This window comes from Trachypithecus francoisi, unplaced genomic scaffold, assembly GCF_009764315.1.
Source record: "Trachypithecus francoisi isolate TF-2019V2 unplaced genomic scaffold, Tfra_2.0 Lachesis_group12, whole genome shotgun sequence".
Taxonomy (NCBI): domain Eukaryota; kingdom Metazoa; phylum Chordata; class Mammalia; order Primates; family Cercopithecidae; genus Trachypithecus; species Trachypithecus francoisi.
In genome coordinates, this window is record NW_022681457.1 from 98,542,955 (window position 1) to 98,564,782 (window position 21,828).

The 21,828-nt window shown below is 54.9% G+C and overlaps 1 protein-coding gene and 1 long non-coding RNA gene across 3 annotated transcripts in view; one reads left to right on the forward strand and one right to left on the reverse strand.

The window, feature by feature from the left end:
• Positions 1-1,398: 1,398 nt before the first annotated feature.
• CRYBG2 (crystallin beta-gamma domain containing 2) overlaps positions 1,399-21,828 on the forward strand; it is a 40,527-nt gene continuing 20,097 nt past the window's right edge. For both annotated transcript variants that reach the window (XR_004441016.1, XM_033227648.1), the window contains exons 1-7: positions 1,399-1,508; positions 5,733-5,796; positions 7,480-8,210; positions 15,440-18,335; positions 18,723-18,770; positions 18,856-18,968; positions 19,132-19,261. Coding sequence is in view for 1 of the 2 variants with exons in the window: in XM_033227648.1 (XP_033083539.1) it covers positions 15,495-18,335; positions 18,723-18,770; positions 18,856-18,968; positions 19,132-19,261 (3,132 nt within the window). In the remaining variant the exon portion in view is untranslated. The remainder of the gene's footprint in view (positions 1,509-5,732; positions 5,797-7,479; positions 8,211-15,439; positions 18,336-18,722; positions 18,771-18,855; positions 18,969-19,131; positions 19,262-21,828) is intronic.
• On the reverse strand, positions 6,473-8,621 carry LOC117093064. The gene is made up of 2 exons (XR_004441017.1): positions 8,492-8,621; positions 6,473-6,644 (listed from the first exon to the last, which is right to left on the reverse strand). It is a non-coding gene; the product is annotated as an uncharacterized LOC117093064 (long non-coding RNA).

Sequence of the window (21,828 nt, forward strand, 5' to 3'; positions counted from 1 at the left end):
TGGGCTTGAGTTCCACTCCCTGTCTAGGACCAGGCCTTCCTTGTCTCCTCACCGAGGGACAGTCTAGCCCTCCAGCACGCTGCAGGGTGCCAACTGTGCTGCCCAGTCGGGCACATTGTCCTGTTCCCAACACCTGTGCAGACGGTACTGCTGCCCCCACCGCCTGGGTTTCACCGTCCCTATTGGCCACATGCCCCTCAGCCGGTACTCCCTGCATGGTCGTTGCTGGGGGGGGTTGCCCCTCATTGTGGGAGTATCGAGGAAGGAGACTCAAGATATCAGCGTCCACTCACGACCCAGAAGCATGATGTCGTCTGTGAACCGGGTCTAGGTACCACAACACTCTGGGCTAACAAGGTGCCAGGCTCAGGGAAGGCATGGAGGCTGCAGCCAGATAAGGGCTACAGGCAGAGAAGAACTGGCAGAGACCCTGGGGAGCTGAGGCCTGATGGCCCTTCTCCCTGTAGGCCCGGAGGATCCCCTGAAATGTACAAAGTGCTCCCCATCCCCACTGGAGTCAGAGAGGCAGCGCCAGGCGGAAAAGGGTATTACCTGGGAGGCAGGAGGCCCGGGTTAGGATCACAATCGATGATAGTTGTTACTAAATAAGAGCGATTTGCCGACAGAGTGGGGTTCTCTGGCCGACTTCCAGGAGGTGGCGTCGTCCGCACTCCGTGGGTTTCTGTGTGGCTTCCCCACCGTGGTGGTGACGGGATGCCCGCTCCCGGCCGTAGGTGCTTCCCACAGGGAGGAGCAAGTCCCACTGACCACGGCAGAACGATGGCAGGGTGGACTTCGGCCCCACCGGGCCGAAGCTAAGGTCCCGGTTCCAAGCCCACCCGTGTCACACCTTGGGCCCCGCGCGGGACGCCAACCACTCACGTTAGACCCTGCCCAATGGGCAAGACCCAGCCCATTCCAGACCCGCCCCCCGGACCTGCCCCCGTGTCCAGCCCCTCCTGCTCCTGGGGAGCCCCCTCGCTCAGCTCGGCCTCCCGGTCTCTGTTCGCCCCAGGCCACTTTCCCTGTCCCGCCTCCTGCAGGTCTTGCTCTCGGGCTAGCTCACCCGGGGCTGCGTGGGGCCCTGGCGCCTCCAGGGGCTTGAAGATGTAGCGCGGACCGGGCGGAGAACCACGCCCCCGGGGTGGGGGTGCGGAAAGTCTGGGGTCTGCTGTCCGAGGTGGGGAGAGAACAATGAGGTTGGGGGGTCCTGGAGAGTGCCCCAGGGTATGGGCAGCATCTGGATCGGGTCACTGCCCGCATGGGCTGCGGGTGGGGCCGCTGTTTGCTCAGGGGGGCGGGCCGGAGGAGGCATTTCTCCGCAAATGCAGCGGATGCGGGTAGCCCCGGCGGTCAGGTGCTCCGACGGCCCGAGCCCCGGGTCTTTCATTCGCCATGGCCGAGCGGTGCGGAGGCCCAGGGGCCTGCCTGGCCTGCTTTTTGGCTGGGTTAGGGGTCCAGAGGGAGCACAGCGGGAAAGAGACCTCGGAGACCACATCTCGGGATAGGTGAGGGGAAATGGAGAAAGGCCGGGTGGGGCGCCTCTGGGCCTTAGACCGTGTGTGTGTGTGTGTGTGTGTGTGTGTGTGTGTGAGAAAGACAGACAGAGAGAGTGTAGTGATCAAATAAGCGTGTATGTGTATCTCTCAAAGCATAAAAATATGTGTGTCTTGGGAGTCCGAGGCTGGTGGATCACGAGGTCAAGAGATCCAGACCATCCTGGCCAACCAACATGGTGAAACCCCGTTTCTACTGAAAATACAAAAATTAGCCGGGCGTGGTGGCAGGCTCCTGTAGTCCCAGCTACTCGGGAGCAGAGGCAGGAGAACTGCTTGAGCCCGGGAGGCGGTGGTTGCAGTGAGCCGAGATCAAGCCACTGCACTCTAGCCTGGCGACAGAGTGAGACACTGTCTAAAAATATATATATATATACGTGTGTGTGTGTGTGTTAATGTACCACGATTTTGGATGTGAACGTGGAATGGTCCCTGTGCTCTTTTAAAACTTTACAACCTACATGGACAATTTCCTAAGTCAGGCAGGCAGAGACAGTTTAAGGGCAAAGTTCCTCCCCTGTGGACTTTGATTCTCACATCACAGCTGATCTTCATATCCCTTTGTCATGAACCTGACAGGTTCCATCTGAGACTGTACTGCATTTGCCCTTAGATGCCACGGAGAGGTTTTCCTGTTGTCCCCACCCCTGGAGATAGCTCTAGATTGTAACAACAATAAGCCTTTATTTGCCACATGCTTCATACTTCACCTGGATTATCTCACGTAATCCTCACAGCAGCCTTATGAAGCAGGTATTCCGCATGATTCAGATACGGAAATGGAGGTTCAGAAAGGTCACGTCACCTGCCCAAAGTCACACAGCTGGGATGTGGTGTAGCCGGGACACAGGCTTCGGCAGTCTGACTCCAGAGCCCACATTTCTGAAGCTCTGTTGCCTGCAGAGACTGCCAGACTGCCAGCCAAGGGGGCCCAGCTCCTAGCTGTAGGTACCACTGGTTATATGACCCTGAGCAGATTGCTTTACCTCTCTGAGCCTGCGCACTGGTAGCTGATGTCTGAGGGGTTGTGTGTGTGTGTATGTGTGTGAGTGTTGTAGTTGATCAAATAAGTGTGTATGAGTATCTCGAAGCATAAAAATATATGTATCAAGGCACCACGATTTTGGATGTTAATGTGGAACGTTCCCTGTGCTCTTATGTCTTTTATGTATTTACTTATTTGTTTTTTGAGATGGAATCTTGCTCTGTTTGTTGCCCCAGCTGGAGTGCAGTGGCACTATTGCATCTCAGCCTCAACTTCCCCAGGCTCAGGTGATCCTCCCATCTCAGCCTTCTGAGTAGCTGGGACTACAGGCACACGCCACCATGCTTGGCTGATTTTTTGTAGAGACAAGGTTTCACCATGTTCCCCAGGCTGATCTCGAACTCCTGGACTCAAGCAGTCTGCCCGCCTCAGCCTCCCAAAGTGCTGGGATTACAGGTGTGAGCCACTGCACCTGGCTCTCTTTTATTTTGATTTTTTTAACTTTTTTTTTTTTTTTTTTTTTTAAGTAGAATCAGGTCTTGCTCTGTCACCCAGGCTGGAATGCAGTATCACCATCATAGGACACTGCATCCTCAAACTCCTCCTGCCTCAGCCTCCCAAGTAGCTAGGAACACGCCACCACATCCACCCGATCTTTTCATTTTTTGTGGAGTTGGAATTTGGCTATGTTGCCCAGCCTGGTCTCAAACTCCTGAGCTCAAGTGATTTGGCTTGGCCTCCCAATGTGAGCTACCAGGCCTGGTCCCTTGTGCTCTTTTTTTGTTTTGTTTTGTTTTTGAGATGGAGTCTCACTCTGTCACCCAGGATGGAGTGCAGTGGTATGACCTCAGCTCATTACAGCCTCTGCCTCCCAGGTTCAAGCGATCCTCCTACCTCAGCCTTTTGAGTAGCTGGGACTACAAGTGCGTGCCTCCATGCCCAGCTAATTTTTGTATTTTTAGTAGAGACAGGGTTTCACCATATTGAACAGGCTGGTCTCGAACTCTTGACCTCGTGATCCACCTGCCTCGGCCTCCCAAAGTGCTGGGATTATAGGCGTAAGCCACCACACCTGGCCCTTTGTGCTCCTTTAAAACTTTAAAAGGTTTTTTTTTTTTTTTTGAGACGGAGTCTCGCTTTGTTGCCCAGGCAGGGGTGGCCTCCCGGGTTTACGCCATTCTCCTGCCTCAGCCTCCCTAGTAGCTGAGACTACAGGCGCTCGCCACCTCACTCGGCTAGTTTTTTGTATTTTTTAGTAGAGACGGGGTTTCCCTGTGTTAGCCAGGATGGTCTCGATCTCCAGACCTTGTGATCCGCCCGTCTCGGCCTCCCAAAGTGCTGGGATTACAGGCTTGAGCCACCGCGCCCGGCCAAAACTTTAAAATGTTTTTTTTTTTTTTGAGACGGAGTCTCGCTCTGTCGCCCGGACTGGAGTGCAGTGGCCAGATCTCAGCTCACTGCAAGCTCTGCCTCCCGGGTTTACGCCATTCTCCTGCCTCAGCCTCCCGAGTAGCTGGCACTACAGGCGGCAGCCACCTCGCCCGGCTAGTTTTTGTATTTTTAGTAGAGACGGGGTTTCACCGTGTTAGCCAGGATGGTCTCGATCTCCTGACCTCGTGATCCGCCCGTCTCGGCCTCCCAAAGTGCTGGGATCACAGGCTTGAGCCACCGCGCCCGGCCCTAAAATGTTTTAAACAGAAGGAAAAACATCCTGTGGAAGGCCAAGTCGAAAGGCGGGGAAGGCAGTATTGAGAATCCGAGAGCCCGGCAGCTCACCGGCCCTACATCCGTGAAGAGCATGGGGTGTGCTCTCATGCGTGGGTGTTTGTATGTCTGCCCAGTTACCCGGCAATTTGTTCTGATCTTATCATGGCACAGTTGTCTTCAGCCTGCGCCAGGGGGAGTAGGGGTGTGGTGGGGGCAAAATGAGGGCAGGGATTTGTACTGCTCTCTCACCCTAAAGAGAGAGGAGAGGAGGGCCTAGCCACCCTATGCCTGGAAGCCTGGGTGCCCTGGGGTGTCCACACCCTGCCAGTGCCCTGCCCGCCCCCACCTGGAAGACACGCCCTCCCCCTTTACCCTGTCTGGCAGAAACCTGCCTATAGGCCCAGGCGTCACTGCCCCTCCCTCTCTGGACTTGGAGGTGCAAATGAGTCAGAGGTGGGCAGGGCCGGAGGGGTTGCTCAGGCTCTCTGCAGACAGAGTGCTGATTCTTGGCCATGCTACACTTGCTCTCCGTTCTCACCAGCCCTGGGAATGGGACCCTGGTACCGAGGCAGGGGCCTCTGACCCCTGCTGATTGCTGGGGGTATGGAGTGCGCAGAGCAGGAGCCAAGGCACTTTCCCACCTGGCCCCCATTCATGCCGTGGTGTCCAGCCAACCTTTGGAGTGGAGTCTAAGCAAGTCATTTCACCTCTCTAGGCCTCACTTTCTGTATCCGAAAAACAGGGGGCACTAATATCCACCTTCTAGGATTACTGTAAGGCTTAGGGGAGATCATGTAGGCACAATGCCTAGTGCCAAGCCTGGCACACAGGAGGGCCTTAGCAAACGGCCAACTTTTGCATTATCGGGGCACTGTCTTTCTCTGTATTCCAGTCCCATAACAGGCCCAGTCCCCATTTTGCAACCGAGCCCATTCCTGTCTCTTTCTTTGCATCTGGGGGTAAAGTGGACAGCTGGGAGAGGGAACAGAGAGGAGGCTGCCACATAGACCTTCCCCAAAATGTGTTAGGAGTTCATTCTGCTGTGCTGTGGGCCCTGAAAAAAGGTTGGGGGAGGCTGGGCGCAGTGGCTCAAGCCTGTAATCCTAGCACTTTGGGAGGCCGAGACGGGCGGATCACAAGGTCAGGAGATAGAGACCATCCTGGCTAACATGTTGAAACCCCGTCTCCACTAAAAAAATACAAAAAAAAAAAAAACAAAAAACCTAGCCAGGCGAGGTGGCAGGCATCTGTAGTCCCAGCTACTCGGGAGGCTGAGGCAGGAGAATGGTGTAAATCCAGGAGGCAGAGCTTGCAGTGAGCTGAGATCCGGCCACTGCACTCCAGCCTGGGCGACAGAATGAGACTCTGTCTCAAAAAAAAAAAAAAAAAGTTGGGGGAGAGGACTCCTGGGTCCAGACTGGGGGTGATGGTGTTGGCACAGGAGGAAGCTACTTCATTCTCTTCCCCCTGTGCTTCCTTCCCAGGCCTTGGGATGGCCGGAGCTGCTCTGACCTAGCCCAGGTTACCACCAGCAATGTCAGCCTCAAGGTAGGAGAAAATCCAAAGGGGAGTGGGGAGTTGGGGAGGGCAGGAGTTCTGGGAGGACTGAGCAGGTTGTGAGAACCTGGACTGACAAGTCAGACAACTGTAGCTCCAGCCCTCCCTCTGCCACTGATCCACCATGTGACCCTGGGCAGATTGCTCCCCTCCTTGAAACCTCAGTGTTCCCTTCTGCAAAATGGGGACAATAATGCTCCACTCTCAAAGTTGTTGTGGGAGATAAAGTAATGGATATGGGACATCCTGCATGGTTGGGGCCCGGACTTTCAGGAAATGTGACTTCCTAAAGCTGGGATCTTCTGGGGAGGGATGTAGGGGCAGAGGGGCCTCACTTCTCTCCATTCTCTTGTTTGGCCTGACTGCCTTCCATCTTTGGTCCCTTTTCCCCACTTCCTGGCATGGCCCTCAGGGGTGAGGCTGGGCTAGTGGCTTAACCTCCTGCCACAGCTTCCTCATCTGCAGTGGGGACCTGAGCCCTGAATTGAACAGTGAAAGAGTGTTCTTCCCTTGGAGGAGTGAGGCCTGCCTCCTCTGGAGGTGGCTTAAGCAGCCATGTGTCTCTCTTGGGTCTTGAATACCATGAGTAATTGCCAGTGTTTAATTGCCTACTTGTTATGTGTTGGGCCCTCTGCATGGACTATCTTGTGCCATCTGTACCACACTCTCAGGAGGCAGGTACCTTTATTTTCATACCCATTTTCCACATGAGGAAAGTGAAATGCAAACGGTATTGCAGCTATTATAAGAAGCAGCAGGGCTGGGCTTCAAGCCCAGGCTGCCTCGATCCAAGCCTCCAGGTTCATCACTGTGCTCTTGCCTCTTGAGGTGGTCAGCCCCTGGGGAATGAGAGGCTGCGTCCGTTTCACAGATGAGTAAATTAAGGCATTTGGCAGCAAGGACCCCTGCTAGGAGGAATTTTGACCTCTGTTGCCAAGGACACAGCCCATCTTTTAAAATGGGTGGTTTTGGGGGCAGTGTCCATCTGGGTCTGGGGTTCTGAGCCCTCCCCTCTTATCCCTACAGCCAGGCTGGACCCCAGGGGAAGAGAGCAGAAGAGGTCAGATGTTGTCCCATTTCAGGGGAACCTTCTTCCCTGGCTCCCTTACGTCCCAGGTACATCCTCCCAGGCGTGCTGTCTTAAGCTGGGAGGGTACAAGAGAGGTGGCCGCAGTCTCTCTGTTAGCCTGGAGTGGGTGGAGGCCATGGGCACTTGAGGCAGGCCTGCCCACCCAGCCCTCAGCCCCAGGGTGGGGAAGCACCTCAGGACTGCGAGGAAGCTGGGGTCCCCAGCCTTTGGGAGGCATGGCCGGCCAGGCCCTGGGTGCCTTGTCACCTGGTAGAGAGTGTGGCACTTGAGAGTTGGGAGCCCTCACTGGCTTGCTGTGTGATCTTAATCATGTCGCCACTTTCTTTGGGCCCCGCTTTCCTCTTATGTAGAATGGGAGTGGGGAGTTAAATGCTGAAGGACCTTCCCAGAGCTCTGTCCCTTTGTCCAGCTCTGGTGGCCTTAGCAGCCTCTCCCTAGGGCAACTTACCTTGGTGTCAGAGCCCTGTTCAGCTTCCCTGTGACAGGGAAGGTACCAGGTACCAGGTACCAGGGGTGCCTGGAGGGCAGGGGGAGCTGTCACTATGCCTCTGCCTCTCTCAATGTCTGTCTCTGTTTTCGCCCAGGCCCAAGCCCAGAGCTGCTCAGAATGGGACATTCATGTAGGAGGCCATGGTGATTTCTGGATTTGGAAGCAACAAGGAATCTCGGGGGGTCCTGCTCAGTGCCTCGGGCGCCTACAGAGGCCAGCGGTAGGCAGCGCCTTCGACCTGGCCAGCCATGCCTCCGTGGGGCCTGAGAGCCTGGCCTTGGAAGTGGCCTCAGGAGAACCTACTCGTGCCAGGCACCCCACATACCCAGAGCCTGCCCCTGAACATGGGGAGCAGGGACCCTCAGGCTGCACCTGTCAGCAGTCTCCACCAGAGGTCCCTCTGAGGCCTGAGCCACCCAGCAACCTGGAAGACGCACCCCTGCTGCCCCACCCTGCATCCTTCCTCAGGGCAGAGGGGACAAAGGGCGAGCCTGCCACCCCAGGGACTGCCTTGCCAGAGCCTGCCCAGACCCTACACACGCGTCCCTCTTCTAGGAGGACCCGCTACTACATCACTGTCACACTGCTGGGGCACAGGCAAGCACCTGGGGAGGAGGGTAAAGAACCGGCCCAACCAGCTCCACACCCCTGCGGCCCTGAAGAATCCGAGGGCTGGTGGAAGACTCCCCATGGGCCCCGCCCCATCACGGGGTGCCAGTCGGCCCCGCTCCAGGAACCCCAGCTGAGAGCCCAGTTGCATCAGGGGAACACGGCCCAGCAGCAGGAGCTCCAGGCTGGCGGGACACCTGGGTCCCCACACAGACTGTGAGTAGAGGTCGGTCTCTGTTGGGAGATGGGAGGGGAGACTGGCCTGGCTGCCTTGCCTATTCCCTAAGTCTCTCCAGCTCTACGCCCATTCATTCAGGACCCTGAGCTGACTCTGCCTTCCCTCCCTGCTCCAATCCTTCCTTCCTCTCCCTCCCTTTGCCCACAGGCTACTTCCTGGAACCCAATGCTGCTCACCCTCACTGTCCGTCTGAGGAAGGGGAAAGCCTGTCAGGGAGAGGATGGGCAGGAACGGGGGTCGCCTTCTCCGCAGCACTTACCACTCCCCAGTTCTGTTCAGGAGGCCAGAGACCCAGCCTGGGAATTGGCACCCAGCCTAGGTGCTGGGTATCCTGGGGCGAGATGCTTAACCTCTCGGGGCCTTGAGTTGTTGAGAGGATTTGGTAGCTGAAAATGAGGAAGGAGGAGGTGGTTACAGGAATATACTTTGAACTCCAGAGACTGGGGGTGCCAAAATAGCAGGGATGCTTATTAATTACCTCTCAGTGACAGCAATAATTACCCCACCTGGCTCTGTGCTGGAAGCCAAAGGAGCAGGCGTCGAGTTTCCCAAGCCTGGTTTTGTTTGTGTTGAAATGACTCTCCTAAATCTGCCTGGGGGGCGCAGAGGTGGAAGGATGTGTCCCCCAAAACTCATCAAGGAGGGATGAACATGGAACCTCCCAGGGATGACCCTGAAGAGGAAATGAGCCTGGGATGGGGTTTTGAAGGGGGCTTAAGAATGATGGGGTGGCTGTCATTTGCAAATTTGTTTTCTAAGCACATATATATATATATATATATATATATATATATATTGAGACGGAGTCTCGCTCTGTAGTCCAGGCTGGAGTGCAGTGGCGCGATCTTGGCTCACTGCAAGGTCTGCCTCCTGGGTTCATGCCATTCTCCTGCCTCAGCCTCCCGAGTAGCTGGGACTACAGACGCCTGCCACCACGCTGGCTAATTTTTTGTATTTTTAGTAGAGACGGGGTTTCATCATGTTAGCCAGGATGGTCTCGATCTCCTGACCTCGTGATCTGCCTGCCTTGGCCTCCCAAAGTACTGGGATTACAGGCTTGAGCCACCGCGCCCGGCCTTCTAAGCATAATTTTATTTAATCTTCCCAACCACCCCATGAAGTAGGGACTAATCCCAACCCCTGCCACCTAATTATAGGAGGCTCCAAAAGGTTAAGTCACTTGCTCAAAGTCAACTAGAAAGTGAAGGGGCTAGAATCTGAACTTAGGTTTCTATAACTGCAGTGCCTATGCTCTAACCACCGCTCCATCCTGCCTGGAAGAAGCCTCTTTGGCCCTGTGCAGAGAGTGGAGGGTTGGGTGAGGTTGCTGTGTGGGCTCCAGGGTTTTCTGGGCTCCCATGGCGCTGGATTGGGCAGTGTTGTGGTAGCAGAGGCAGAATCAGGGATGCTGGGGTCCTCCAAGCAGGGATCAGTGTGACTAGTTCCGTGCCAAGGAAGAGGGAGACGTAGGACCCAGACTGGCTCTGAGACCTGCTTGGATGCCCCAGAAGTCAGGGGCTGGGAAAGAAGGGCTACAGAGAAAGGGAAGGGGAGTGGAGGAGGCTACCTTGGAGAGGGGGACGGGAAAGAGAAGTAGGGTTAGCTGGGGGGATGTGGTTTATATCTGCCACTACCTGGCTCTTTTGGGCCCAGGTGGATAATGACAGACTCAGGTGGGAGGCTAGGGCTCACTTAGAGTGGGGAGCAGGTGACCTCCAGAAACATCATCCTTCTATGTCCCCTTCCTGGGAGAAGGTTCTCTGGGCCAAGATTGGCAAATATGGGAGTTGGGAAGAGGGGGACATAGCTGGGACTGCCAGTGGGAATGTGTAAGATACTTGAGCATCCAAGCGTATGTGTCCACGTTCAGGGGTAGGTGAATTTCAAGGAGAAGAGAGCTTGTGGCTGTGAATTGACTGTGTGTGTATTGTGAATGTGTGCACGTGTGTGTCATTGTGTCTGTGTTTCTGTCTGTGTGTACGTGATTTGTGTGTCTCTTGTGGCTCTGAGTGCTTGTGTGTGTTTGTATTTCTTGGGTGAGTGTGTATTTGTGTGTGTGTCTCTGTGTATATTTTTGTAGGCATCTAGATGTATCTTTGTGCCTGTGTGATTGTGGGTCTGTGTTGGCATCTGTCTGTGTGTCTGTGCCTGCGTCTGTGTGACACAGCATGTGTTTGCCTGCATGTGGGCCTGTGGACTGGTTTGGCCTAGTTTGGGGGTGACTCACAGGTAAGTGGGGAGAATCCAGGACTTGTTGGGTTAGACAAGGCTCTTTCCCACACTCCCCCCATCCCCTCCTCAGCCTCTCCCTTCCCAGCTCCACACGCCTTGTTTGGAGGTCACAGGTCACGCTGCCAACAAATCCACTTCTGGTCTGGGGCCCTGCAGAAGAAAGGGCTCTGGGAATGGGCCCTTCTGCTGGCCCAGGAGAGGCATCCTGGGTCATTGTGTTGGGGTATGTCTTCAGAGCAAGGACAAAAGGGGGCATCTATAGGCAGGCACATTCCAGCAGAGTCTGAAGGACATTCTAGCAGTCATGACTGTTCAGGGACGGGGCAGGTGAACTGTCAAGTGGTGACCTCCCTGTCCCTGGAGGTACGCAGGGAGAAGCCAATGACCACATGCTTGTGGAATGACTGGCTATCAAGGGTGTTGTCCAGGGGTTGGGCTGGTTGAGAAAGATGTTAAATTCTGATTAGTAGGAGGTCATTGACAATATCTGATCTGATGATTGGCTGCTTCCTTTAACATTGCTCTCCTGTCGCTTTCCTGATGCCTATGGCGCTTTCCAAGTGTCCCTGTTTTGTTTTTTTTTTTGAGACGGAGTCTCGCTCTGTCACCCAGGCTGGAGTGCAGTGGCGCGATCTTGGCTTACTATAAGCTCCGCCTCCTGGGCGCCTGCCACCACGCCCATCTAGTTTTTTGTGTTTTTTAGTAGAGACGGGGTTTCACCGTTTTAGCCAGGATGGTCTCCATCTCCTGACCTCGTGATCCGCCCGTCTCAGCCTCCCAAAGTGCTGGGATCACAGGCTTGAGCCACCGCGCCCGGCCAAATGTCCCTGTTTTTATGTCTAATTCCTTGGCCCCTGGTTTCTTAATATGCCACTCTTCATGAGAAAGTTGGCTCTGGTTGAGTCTAGCCAAAGCACATCCTGTGACGCAATTAGCATTGAATGAGTGAGTAATTGAATGAATGAATGAGTTAGAGCTCAGGCTTTGTCACTTACTATAAGCACCATCAGGGACAAGGAAGCTCAGAGAGTGGGAGGCAGGTGGACAGGGGCTTAGGAGGGGCTCAGCGAGGGCATCAAACTTCATTTGGGGGGAGTCCCAGCGAGGAGGGCAGGGGTTGCATGAGGAAAAAGGGAGCTCCCTAATGGGGACCGGGGAGTGGGTTGGGGCCTCAGTGAGAGGCTAAAATCCAGAGCCTTTGGTGTCTGGCTATGTCCTGCTCTCAGGAAGCCCTGGCCTGGGAAAAGGACCAGGGCTCTATCTAACTCCTCCACCTTCCAGGGTCCCCACCTCCAGGAACCCTGTCCCTGACACTGTCACAGCCACCAGAGGTCCTGGAGTCAGGTCAGGCTTCCCAGGGCCTCAGTCTCTTTCATCTCTGCCCCTCATAAAACCTGAGTCACTGCTGGGGCCACAGGGAAGGGTCAAAGTTCTGAATTCCACCAGCTTTTCAGGAAGGAGGACAATGGGAAACGGGGGAGGGGAGTGGGGGCAGTGGGCCCATTTCCTGCCCCAAGTGGGGTCTCTGGGGGGTGCCTCATGGAGAAGGCCCAAAGACTGGGGCTGGACAGGCTGACCTCTCTGGGGTTCGTGGGGTCTAAGAATAGGATTGCCCTGGTCAGTGTAGCTTGGGAGTCAGGGAGTGGGGGTGGAGAGGCCCTCCAGCACTGATGTGGCTCCCTGTAAATGTAAACCCCCAAACCAGAGACTCAGTTATAGGATACATATATTAGGGAGTTTGGTATGGTGGGTAAGCACTTAGGGTTGGGGTTCAAGTTTTGATTTGGCTCTTCTGTGACTTTGGACAAGTTTCTTAACCTCTCTGAGCATTAAAAAAAATCTCATCTGCAAAATGGGAATGTATGATCTAATTTATTAATAATTTATTCTTTATGAGGTCTCAAGCTCGTGGGGTTCTTCTGAGGCTTCAATGGGACAATGAATGTAAAGCACTAAGCAAGGCGTTTGGCAGAGTAAGCCCTCCTCAAATGGCTGTTGTTGTTGTTGTAACTATTAAAACAGATAAATTCACATGAGAGTTCCTAGGGAGCTTAGTCTGTTTTCTGTTGCTTATAATGGAATACCTGAACCTGGAAGCCCAAGGTCAAGGGGGTGCATCTGGTGAGAACCTTGTTGGTGATTCTCTGCAGAGTCCCCCGGGGGCTCAGAGCATCACACGGCAGTGGGGCTGAGGTGCTAGTTCAGGTCTCCCTTCCTTTTCCTATAAAACCACTGGTCCGGTCAGGCACAGTGGCTCACACCTGTAATCCCAGCACTGTGGGAGGCGGAGGCGGGCAGATCTCTTGGACTCAGGAGTTTGAGACCAGCCTGGGCAGCATAGTGAAACCCCATCTCTACAAAAAATACAAAAATTACCCAGGCATGGTGGTGAACGCTTGTAGTCCCAGCTACTCCGGGGGCTGAGGTGGGAGGACTGTTGGGCCCAGGAGGCAGAGGTTGCAGTAAGCTGAGATTGTGCCACTGCACTCCAGCCTGGGCAACAGAGCAAAATCCTGTCTCAAAAAAAAAAAAAAAAAGAAAGAAAAAAGAAGGCCCTAGTCCTACTCCCACGATCACCCATTAATCCATTAAACCATTAATCTATTAATCCATGAATGTATTAATCCATTCATGAGGCAGAGCCCTCATAACCCAATCACTGCTTAGAGGCCCCACCTCTCAATATTACCACACTGGGGATTAAGTTTCAACATGAGTTTTGGAGGGGACAAATATTCAAGCCATAGCAGAAGCTTAGAAGGTTTTCTTCGGCAGGTGTTAATATTATCCTACATTTAGTAAGGGAGGCTATGGAGACCCAGAGAGATTAAGGAAGAGTCAGAAAAGAAACCAGACCCAGGCCCCACCCCTCCAGGACGGAGGATGAGACATGCTCTGCTGAGGACGATCACAGGAGCACTGGACATGCCCTAGAGCCGTGGCCTGGGGGTAGGAGGGAGGATGCCTGGATAGGAATTCAGAAGATGGGAATTTAAATCCCTGCTTGACAACCTCATAGCTGTGTCATCCTGGGCCAGTCACTCCTCTCCTCTGACCCTCGGTTTCTTAACCTTCAGTAGGGAAATAATCACAGAGGACAGAATCGAGGGAAGAGTGCATTGTAAAGCCCAAGTCCCTAATGGAGCCCAAGGGGCTCCATTTATTTACCTTTTTTTTTTTTTTTTGAGACAGAGTCTTGCTCTGTTGCCCAGGCTGGAGTGCAGTGGCGTGATCTTGGCTCACTGCAACCACCGCCCCCGGGGTTCAAGCGATTCTTCTGTCTCAGCTTCCCAAGTAGCTGGGATTACAGGTGCCCACCACCATGCCGGGCTAATATTTTTATTTTTAGTAAAGACTGGGTTTCATCATGTTGTTCAGGCTGGTTTCAAACTCCTGACCTCAGGTGATCGTCCTGCCTCGGCCTCCCAAAGTGCTAGGATTACAGGTGTGAGCCACTGTGCCCGGCCTTAAAAAAGTTTTTAATAAAAACAAAAATAAGGCCGGGTGTGGTGGCTCACGCCTGTAATCCCAGCACTTTGGGAGGCCGAGGCGGGTGGATCACTTGAGGTCAGGAGTTTGAGACCAGCCTGGCCAACATGATGAAACCCAGTCTCTACCAAAAATACAAAAATTAGCTGGGCATGGTGGCACATGCCTGTAATCCCAGCTACTCAGGAGGCTGAGGCAGGAGAATTGCTTGAACCTGGGAGGAGGAGGTTGCAGTGGGCTGAGATCGTGCCACTGCACTCCAGCCTGGGCGACAGAGCGAGACTCCATCTCAAAAAATAATAATAACTTTTTTTAGTGATAAGATCTCTCTGTCACTCAGGCTGAAGTGCAGTGACATGATCATAGCTCATTGCAGCCTGGGTTCAAGTGATCCTCCCACCTCAGCCTCCAGGGTAGGTAGGGCTACAGGCACACACCACAATGCTGGCTAATTCTTTTAATTTTTTGTAGAGACTTGTAGAGTCTTGTTATGTCACCTAGGCTGGTCTAGAACTGCTGGCCTCAAGCAATCCTCCCGCCTCTGCCTCCCAGAGTGCTGGTATTACAGGTGTGCGCCACTGCACCCAGCTCTGAGAGGCTCCATTTAGACCTACACCTGCCCCTGTGCTCTGAAGACCATCAGCAGGTGCTCATGCCCATATACACGTGTGCACACCTGCTAACGTTTGGTTACAAATCTCCAAGGTGACAGCAGAAAGTTGATGAGCCAGCATTTTAGGTTATAAAGTGAGTATTTTGGGTGTGGTGGCATGTGCCTGTAGTCCCAACTACTTGGGAGGCTAGGCAGGAGGATCACTTGAGCCCAGGAGTTTGAGGCTGCAGTGAGCTATGATCATGCCACTGCACTCCAGCCTGGGTAACAGAGCTAGATCCTGTCTCAAAAAAAAAAAAAAAAAGACAGGGGGAGGTTTCATTGCTTCTCTTACTGGACTCTGGCAAGACTCCAGTGTTGTGGCTGAGGACCCTGATGCTTGAAGGGGAGAAATGGCCAGCTAGTGAGCAACTAAGGAACCCAGCTCTGTTTGAGGCCAGAGCCCATATTTCCCGAAAAGAGTTAGAACAACGCTTGCCTCGTTTTCGGCTTTCTAGTTTTCAGCTCTTGGGGGACTAGACCTAGGGCTCTGTGGGCAGAGTCCTAGCGCCCCCAAAGATCTGTGGGTCAGCTGCATCTTCCCTTCTGCCTTCTTTCTTTTCTCTCCGTCTGGGCTCAGGCCTCAGCTTCACCTTTGAGGGACCCTGACCTAGGAGATCACCTGAAAGTCAGGGAGAGGGATGGATGAGGAGCTCTGATCAACCAAATCAGAGTTGAGACTACCATGCCCATTTCACAGATGACAGCAATGACCTGAAAGGCCAAGCGATTTGCCTGAGGTTCCTGGCCTGACTGGGCTAGGGGTGGCTATTCTGCACTTTGGGAAGCCACTCTCACCACCCTCTGACCCTCATCTCTTTTCCTCCTCTGCAGGGAGCTGGACCACAGTGGGACAAGGACGCCTCCAGACAGGTTGCCAGGGCCCCACATGGAGGAGGCAAGTGGGCCCATGGCCCGGGCCAAGGCCCGAGTGGTAAGTGCCACACTGACATGGCGGCAGCGGCCCCCTGCCCAGGAAGAGATCAAACATGGTTTTCACAAGGTGTCCCTGGTGTCAGGGGCCCAGATGGAAGCCCCCCAGGAGATGTTTGAGTTCAGCCGTCGAGAGGAAGTCAATGGCTTTGCAACACAGGAAGAAGAGACCGTGAATTGCCAGGGCCCTCGGGATACGGCTGGCTCCAAGAACTTCCAGAGCCATGGACCCATCTTTTCCAAGAAGTACACACCACCTCCCAAGGAGAAAAGGCCTGAGCAGAGGCTGAAGGAGGCTGTGGACCAGAGTGATGGCAGCCGCCAAGATCCCAGGACTGAGCCCCCACGTGTGGGAGCTATGGCCAGGACTGAGCTTTTGGTTTCCCTGCCTGGGCCCCGAGAGCCAAGTCCCCACCCAGGTGTAGGTCTCACCAGTGGGAGCTCCCGGAGCCTCGAGGAACACCGAGTGACACGCACCGTGCGGACCACCACGGTGGCGAGAGGTCATGTGGACCGGCGGGTGAGCAGCTCTGTGACTGTGAGGCCAATGTCCTCAGGCGAGGCCCTGCCACGGGGCCGTCAGGTCGCCCGCATGGTGCAGCCAGTGGTAGTGGGCTCCCCACCAGGCTCGCCCAGCCGCAGCCAGGCTGTGAAAGTGCTAAGTAACCTCGTACCTGCTGGGCACAGCCCCCCTGCCAGCCACCTGCCCAGGCCCACAGCTGGAGTGCCGAGAAGCACAGGTCTGGGCAGCATAGTGGGGACAGCCTTGAGGCAGCTGCCTGAGACCGGGACAGCAGAGCTTAAAGACAGCTCTGCCCTGGTCTCTACAGGCATCCCAGCCAGTGCTCCTAAGAATCAGGATGTCCCTGCAGCCTGTCCAGATCGAGACCAGGGCAGAGCCCTGGATGCCAGGGCCTGTGAGCTCTGGCAGGTGCTGGGAGCCCCCAGTTCCACTGAGCTCCCTCTCCAGACTTCTCAGGGTCAAGCATCAGTCCCCTCCTCTCCCAGACTCCAGACCCATGTCCCCTCTCCAAGCCTAGCCCACCCTACAAAGCAGCCTGTGGTGCCCACTCACGCCAGGGCCCAGCTCACTCCCCTTGTTCTACCCCCTATAAAAAGGGAAGGGCTTGTGGACACCCCTGCTGCCACCGTCCTGCCCATGGTGAGGAGGGAGCATGTGACAGTCCCTGAACAACCTCCTGCTCCATCCTCTATAAGAAGGAAGGATGTCCCCAGCCCAGGAGGTCTTTCTGCTCCATCGTCCCCAAGGAATAAGTTTGTTCAGAACTCTGAAAATGTCCCTGTCCTCACCTTTACCCAGAAGGAGGTGGTGTGGGGCCCTGGTGCTCCTGCGGCCTCGTCCCCCAACCGGAAAGAGGTCTTGAAGGGCCCCAGTGCTCCTGATGCCTCATCCCCCACCCAGAAGGAGGTGGTACAGAAGTCCGGTGCTCCTGATGCCTTGTCTCCCACCGAGGAGGTGGTGCAGAGGTCCAGTGCTCCTGATGCTTTGTCTCCCACCCGGAAAGAGGTCGTGAAGGGCCCTGGTGCTCCTGCTGCCTCATCTCCCGCCCAGGAGGTGGTGCAGGGGTCCGGTGCTCCTGCTGCCTCGTCCCCCACCCGGAAAGAGGTCGTGAAGGGCCCTGGTGCTCCTGCTGCCTCATCTCCTGCCCAGAAAGAGGTGGTGCAGGGGTCCAGTGCTCCTGCTGCCTCGTCCCCCACCCGGAAAGAGGTGGTGCAGGGCTCCGGTGCTCCTGCTGCCTCATCCCCCAAGTCAACTGAGGTTGTCCAGGGCCCAGAAGGCAGCCCTAGCATCCAAAAAGAGGCTGTCCAGGGTATTGCAGGCAGCCTTGCTCCACCCCTCTCTAAGGAAGAGACTGTTCAAGACCTAGCTGCTCCTGCCACCTCACTCCCCAAACAGGACAAGGGGGTCCAGGACTCTGAAGGGAGCCCCATCTCATCTCTCACCCAGAAAGAGGTTGTGCAGGACCCTGCTGTTCTCCCTGCCCCATCTTCCTCAGTGGACAGAGTGTCCCCCAGCCCAGGAGGCACCCCTGCCCCAGTGCCAACAGGAGCAGAGGCCAGCACGGAGTCCCAGCTTGTCTCTGACCCCACCGAGGGCAAGACGTGCCCAGAGACATTGAGGGAGGAGGATGAGGTGGCCCTGGCCACTGACCTGGAGATATTCCTGGATACCCTGCGGAGCATGGAGCCCCCTGAGATCCTCCGCACTCACCGGCTGCCACGAGCCCCTCGCTCCTCCTACCTGTCCATGTATGCCACACTGCCTGCCATTGAGGAGGACCAGCCAGGGCCATGGGTGCTGGGCCCCGGCCCTCAGGAGGTGCCTTCACTGGAAGAGAAAGAGGAGGAGGAGGAGGAGGAACCAGAGAATCCCTATCTAAGTGATGACGAGAAGCTTCAGCGCAGGCAGGAGAAAGCTGGGCCCAACCCCTCCTGGGACCTCCACCCTGCCAGGCCCACCCAGGTCTCCTGCTCTCCTCTAGAGATGATGAAGAAGCATGTAGCAGGAACCAAGGGCCCCCACTTAGAGCTGGGGTTGGAACTGCAAGGAGGCAGCAGACCCACTTCCCGTCTCGGAGGCAGCCTTCTTTTCGGCAGTCTGGTGCCTGCCACCAAGGAGGCCTCCACCCCGGAACCGCTGGGCACAAAACTATCTGCCCTGCTGCCCCATGGGGCACCGGGGCTCAGGAAGGTGCCAGGACAGTTGCCCCTGCTTTGCAGTGAAAGACCATCCCTGACGGAGAAGCTTGCCTGTGCCCTGCCCCTAGAGGGGTGGGTAAGTGAGGCCTTGGGTGGTGTGAAGAGAGTGGTGCTGGGAGTCAGAGTCTGGGGGCAGAGCCTTCTGTCTGAAGTCTGGTTCAGTTGGCCTGTGCAAGCCACATCTCTCTGGGCCTCAATCTCCCTATCCCTACTGTGGATTCCAAAGGGCACGGGGGCTCCAAGATCCTGGGAGCTGAGGAAGGCGGGTGATGAGCACCGAGCTCCTGGGACAGGGTGATGAGTCCTCTAGGGGTTGGGAACAAGTGTGAGCATCCTCTATGCACCAGCTCCTTGGGGGTGGAGGTCAATAGGGAGGATGTGGGATCTTTGGAATGGCAGGTTTTGGGGAGGCAGGAAAGAGGTGACACCACAGGACTTACTTTATCACCTGCCTCCGTTTCAGAGCCCAGCCTTAAAGACCCAGGGCAAGCCGAACACCAGGCCTGGAAAGGTAGGGCTGTGGGGGCAAGCGGGTGGGGGCAGCAGGAGGCAGGGGCCTGGGATCAGGGCCTGAGGACCCCTCTGTGCCTTCTCAGGTGATCTTCTTCTCGGAGTCTGGCTGCCAAGGCAGTGGCAGGGAGGTCTGGGGAGACATTGTTGATGCCTCAGGCTGGGCCCCTGTAGCCTCCATAAGGGTAGTTCGAGGCTGGTGAGTGGGGAGTGCCCAGCAGGACGCCTGGCTGTGAACCCGGGGGGGTTCAGAGGGGAGTGAGAAGTGACCAGGCCAGCCTGGGAGAAACCCCATCAGCTACCCAGCAGCCCTGGGCACATACTCCTCCCCGTCTGTGACCCTGGAATCTCTGTGCCCACAGCTGGGTGCTGTACGAAGAGCCAGAGTTCCGGGGTCAGAAGCTGGTCCTGCCTGAAGGAGACATGGAACTCAGAACCCCAGGGACAAAGTGGAGTCCCCAAGGCATCGGCTCCCTAAGGAGGGTTGTCTGGGTGAGTGAATTGCAGGTGGGAGACGACCTCGAGGTGCCTAGAGTTGAAATCCGCGAGGCCGGGAGCAGTGACTCATGCCGGTAATGCCAGCACTTTGGGAAGCCAAGGCAGGTGGATCGGCTGAGTACAGGAGTTGGAGACCAGCCTGGCCAACATGGTGAAACCCTGTATCTACTAAAAATACAAAAATTAGCAGAGTGTGGTGGCATGCGCCTGTAATCCCAGCTTCTCAGGAGGCTTACTTGAGCAGGAGAATTACTTGAACCCGGGAGGCGGAGGCTGCAGTGAGCCTAGCTTGTACCACTGCACTCCAATCTGGGTGACAGAGTGAGACTCCATTTGAAAAGAAATTCCTGGGAGAGATCTTATGGGGGTAGCGGGCAGAGGGGCTTAATATGGACTGGTCTGTAGATTCCTGACCATGGAGCTGACTGGGGAAGAAAGATTCTGGGAAATGGGCAGCCTGGCTTGAGGCCAAGCTCAGCTTGGGAAAGCAGCCTGGGGAAGTTTGAGTGCATGCTCAAGCAGGAAGGGGAGACAGAAGCAGAGACGAGTTGGGAGGGGATGTTTGGGTTACCTGCCCCCCAGGGGCCAGCTTGCAGGCCCCAAGTCAGACCTGAGGTGCCAGGCATGTTTGCTCATTCATTTGCTCACAGATCCTCACTCATGTCTAATATGTGCCAGGCACCAGTGCCAGGCAATGGGCAGTGGGGAGAGAACCCCTCTCTGCCCTGCAGGACTTACAGTCAAGCTAGGCTATAAGGATTGGGTTTGGAGCAGGGATGCTATATAACCAGACTAGGGATTTATAAACATCCCACTGGCTGCCAGGTAGAAAAAAGAGGGATCCTGGAGGGAGGGAGACCAGGATGGGCTGTGCTTTCCAGCCAAGGGGCACCTCTGATTTTTGAGGAAGGGCTCTGTGGTTTGAAAAGTTAACATTATAATTTCAAAGGCCAGGCACGGTGGCTCACGCCTATAATCCCAGCACTTTGGGAGGCCAAGTTGGGGGATCACCTGAGATCAGGAGTTCAAGACCAGCCTGGCCAACATGATAAAACCCCGTCTCTACCAAAAATACAAAAAGTAGCCAGGTGTGGTGGCAGGTGCCTGTAATTCCAGCTACTCAGGAGGCTGAGGCTGGAGAATCGCTTCAACTCAGGAAGTGGAGGTTGTGGTGAGCTGAGATTATGCCATTGCACTCCAGCCTGGGCAACAAGAGTGAAACTCTGTCTCAAAATAATAATAATAATTAATAATAATAATTTCATGTTTGTAAAGTGAAAACAACAATATTGTTTTCACAGCATAGTAATAAACTACCAAAATTAAGCTTGACATCAGAAGGAAGAGCAATGACTCTAAAAGCAGTGTCTATCGGGCATTTTGGTTCTTTTTTTTTTTTTTTTTTTTTTTGAGGCGGAGTCTCGCTCTGTCGCCCAGGCTGGAGTGCAGTGGCCGGATCTCGGCTCACTGCAAGCTCTGCCTCCCGGGTTTACGCCATTCTCCTGCCTCAGCCTCCCGAGTAGCTGGGACTACAGGCGCCCGCCACGTCGCCCGGCTAGTTTTTGTATTTTTAGTAGAGACGGGGTTTCACTGTGTTAGCCAGGATGGTCTCGATCTCCTGACCTCGTGATCCGCCCGTCTCGGCCTCCCAAAGTGCTGGGATTACAGGCTTGAGCCACCGCGCCCGGCCCATTTTGGTTCTTTTGGTTTGTTTGATTTTTGTTTGTTTGTTTCTTTTTTTTTTTTGAGACAGAGTCTCATTTTGTCACCCAGGCTGGAGCGCAGTGTCGTGATCTCAGCTCGCTGCAATCTCCACCTCCCGGGTTCACGCGATTCTCCTGCCTCAGCCTCCCGAGTAGCTGGAACCACAGGCACCTGCCACCACGCCCGGCTAAATTTTGTTGTATTTTTAGTAGAGATGGGGTTTCACCGTGTTAGCCAGGATGGTCTCAATCTCTTGACCTCGTGATCTGCCCATCTTGGCCTCCCAAAGTGCTGGGATTACTAGTGTGAGCCACTGCGCCCGGCCTGATTTTTGTTTCTAATGAAAGAATGAATAACTGAGTCCAGAGCTGTTGCAATCTTCCTGGTAGGAGATGACGAGAGCTCATTAGCCTTAACTAGGACAGTGGCCCAGGAGGAGGGGACAGTTTTCAAAGCCTCTCCAGAGGCTGGGCGTGGTGGCTCATGCCTGTAATCCCAACACTTTGGGAGGCTGAGGCAGGTGGGTCACCTGAGATCAGGAATTCAAGACCAGACTGGCCAACATGATGAAACTCTGTCTATACTACAAAAAACACAAAAAGTTAGCCTGCCGTGGTGGCGGGCACCTGTAATCCCAGCTACTTGGGAGGCTGAGGCAGGAGAATCTCTTGGAACCCAGGAGGCAGAGGTTTCAGTGAGCCAAGATCACGCCACTGCACTCCAGCCTGGGCAACAAGAGCGAAACTCCGTCTCAAAAAAGAAACAAAGGCTCTCCAGAAACACACAAATGTTTATGGACAATTAATTATGAACTTCCGACAATAAATTTAACTTCATGTGGGAGGTAATGACTATAA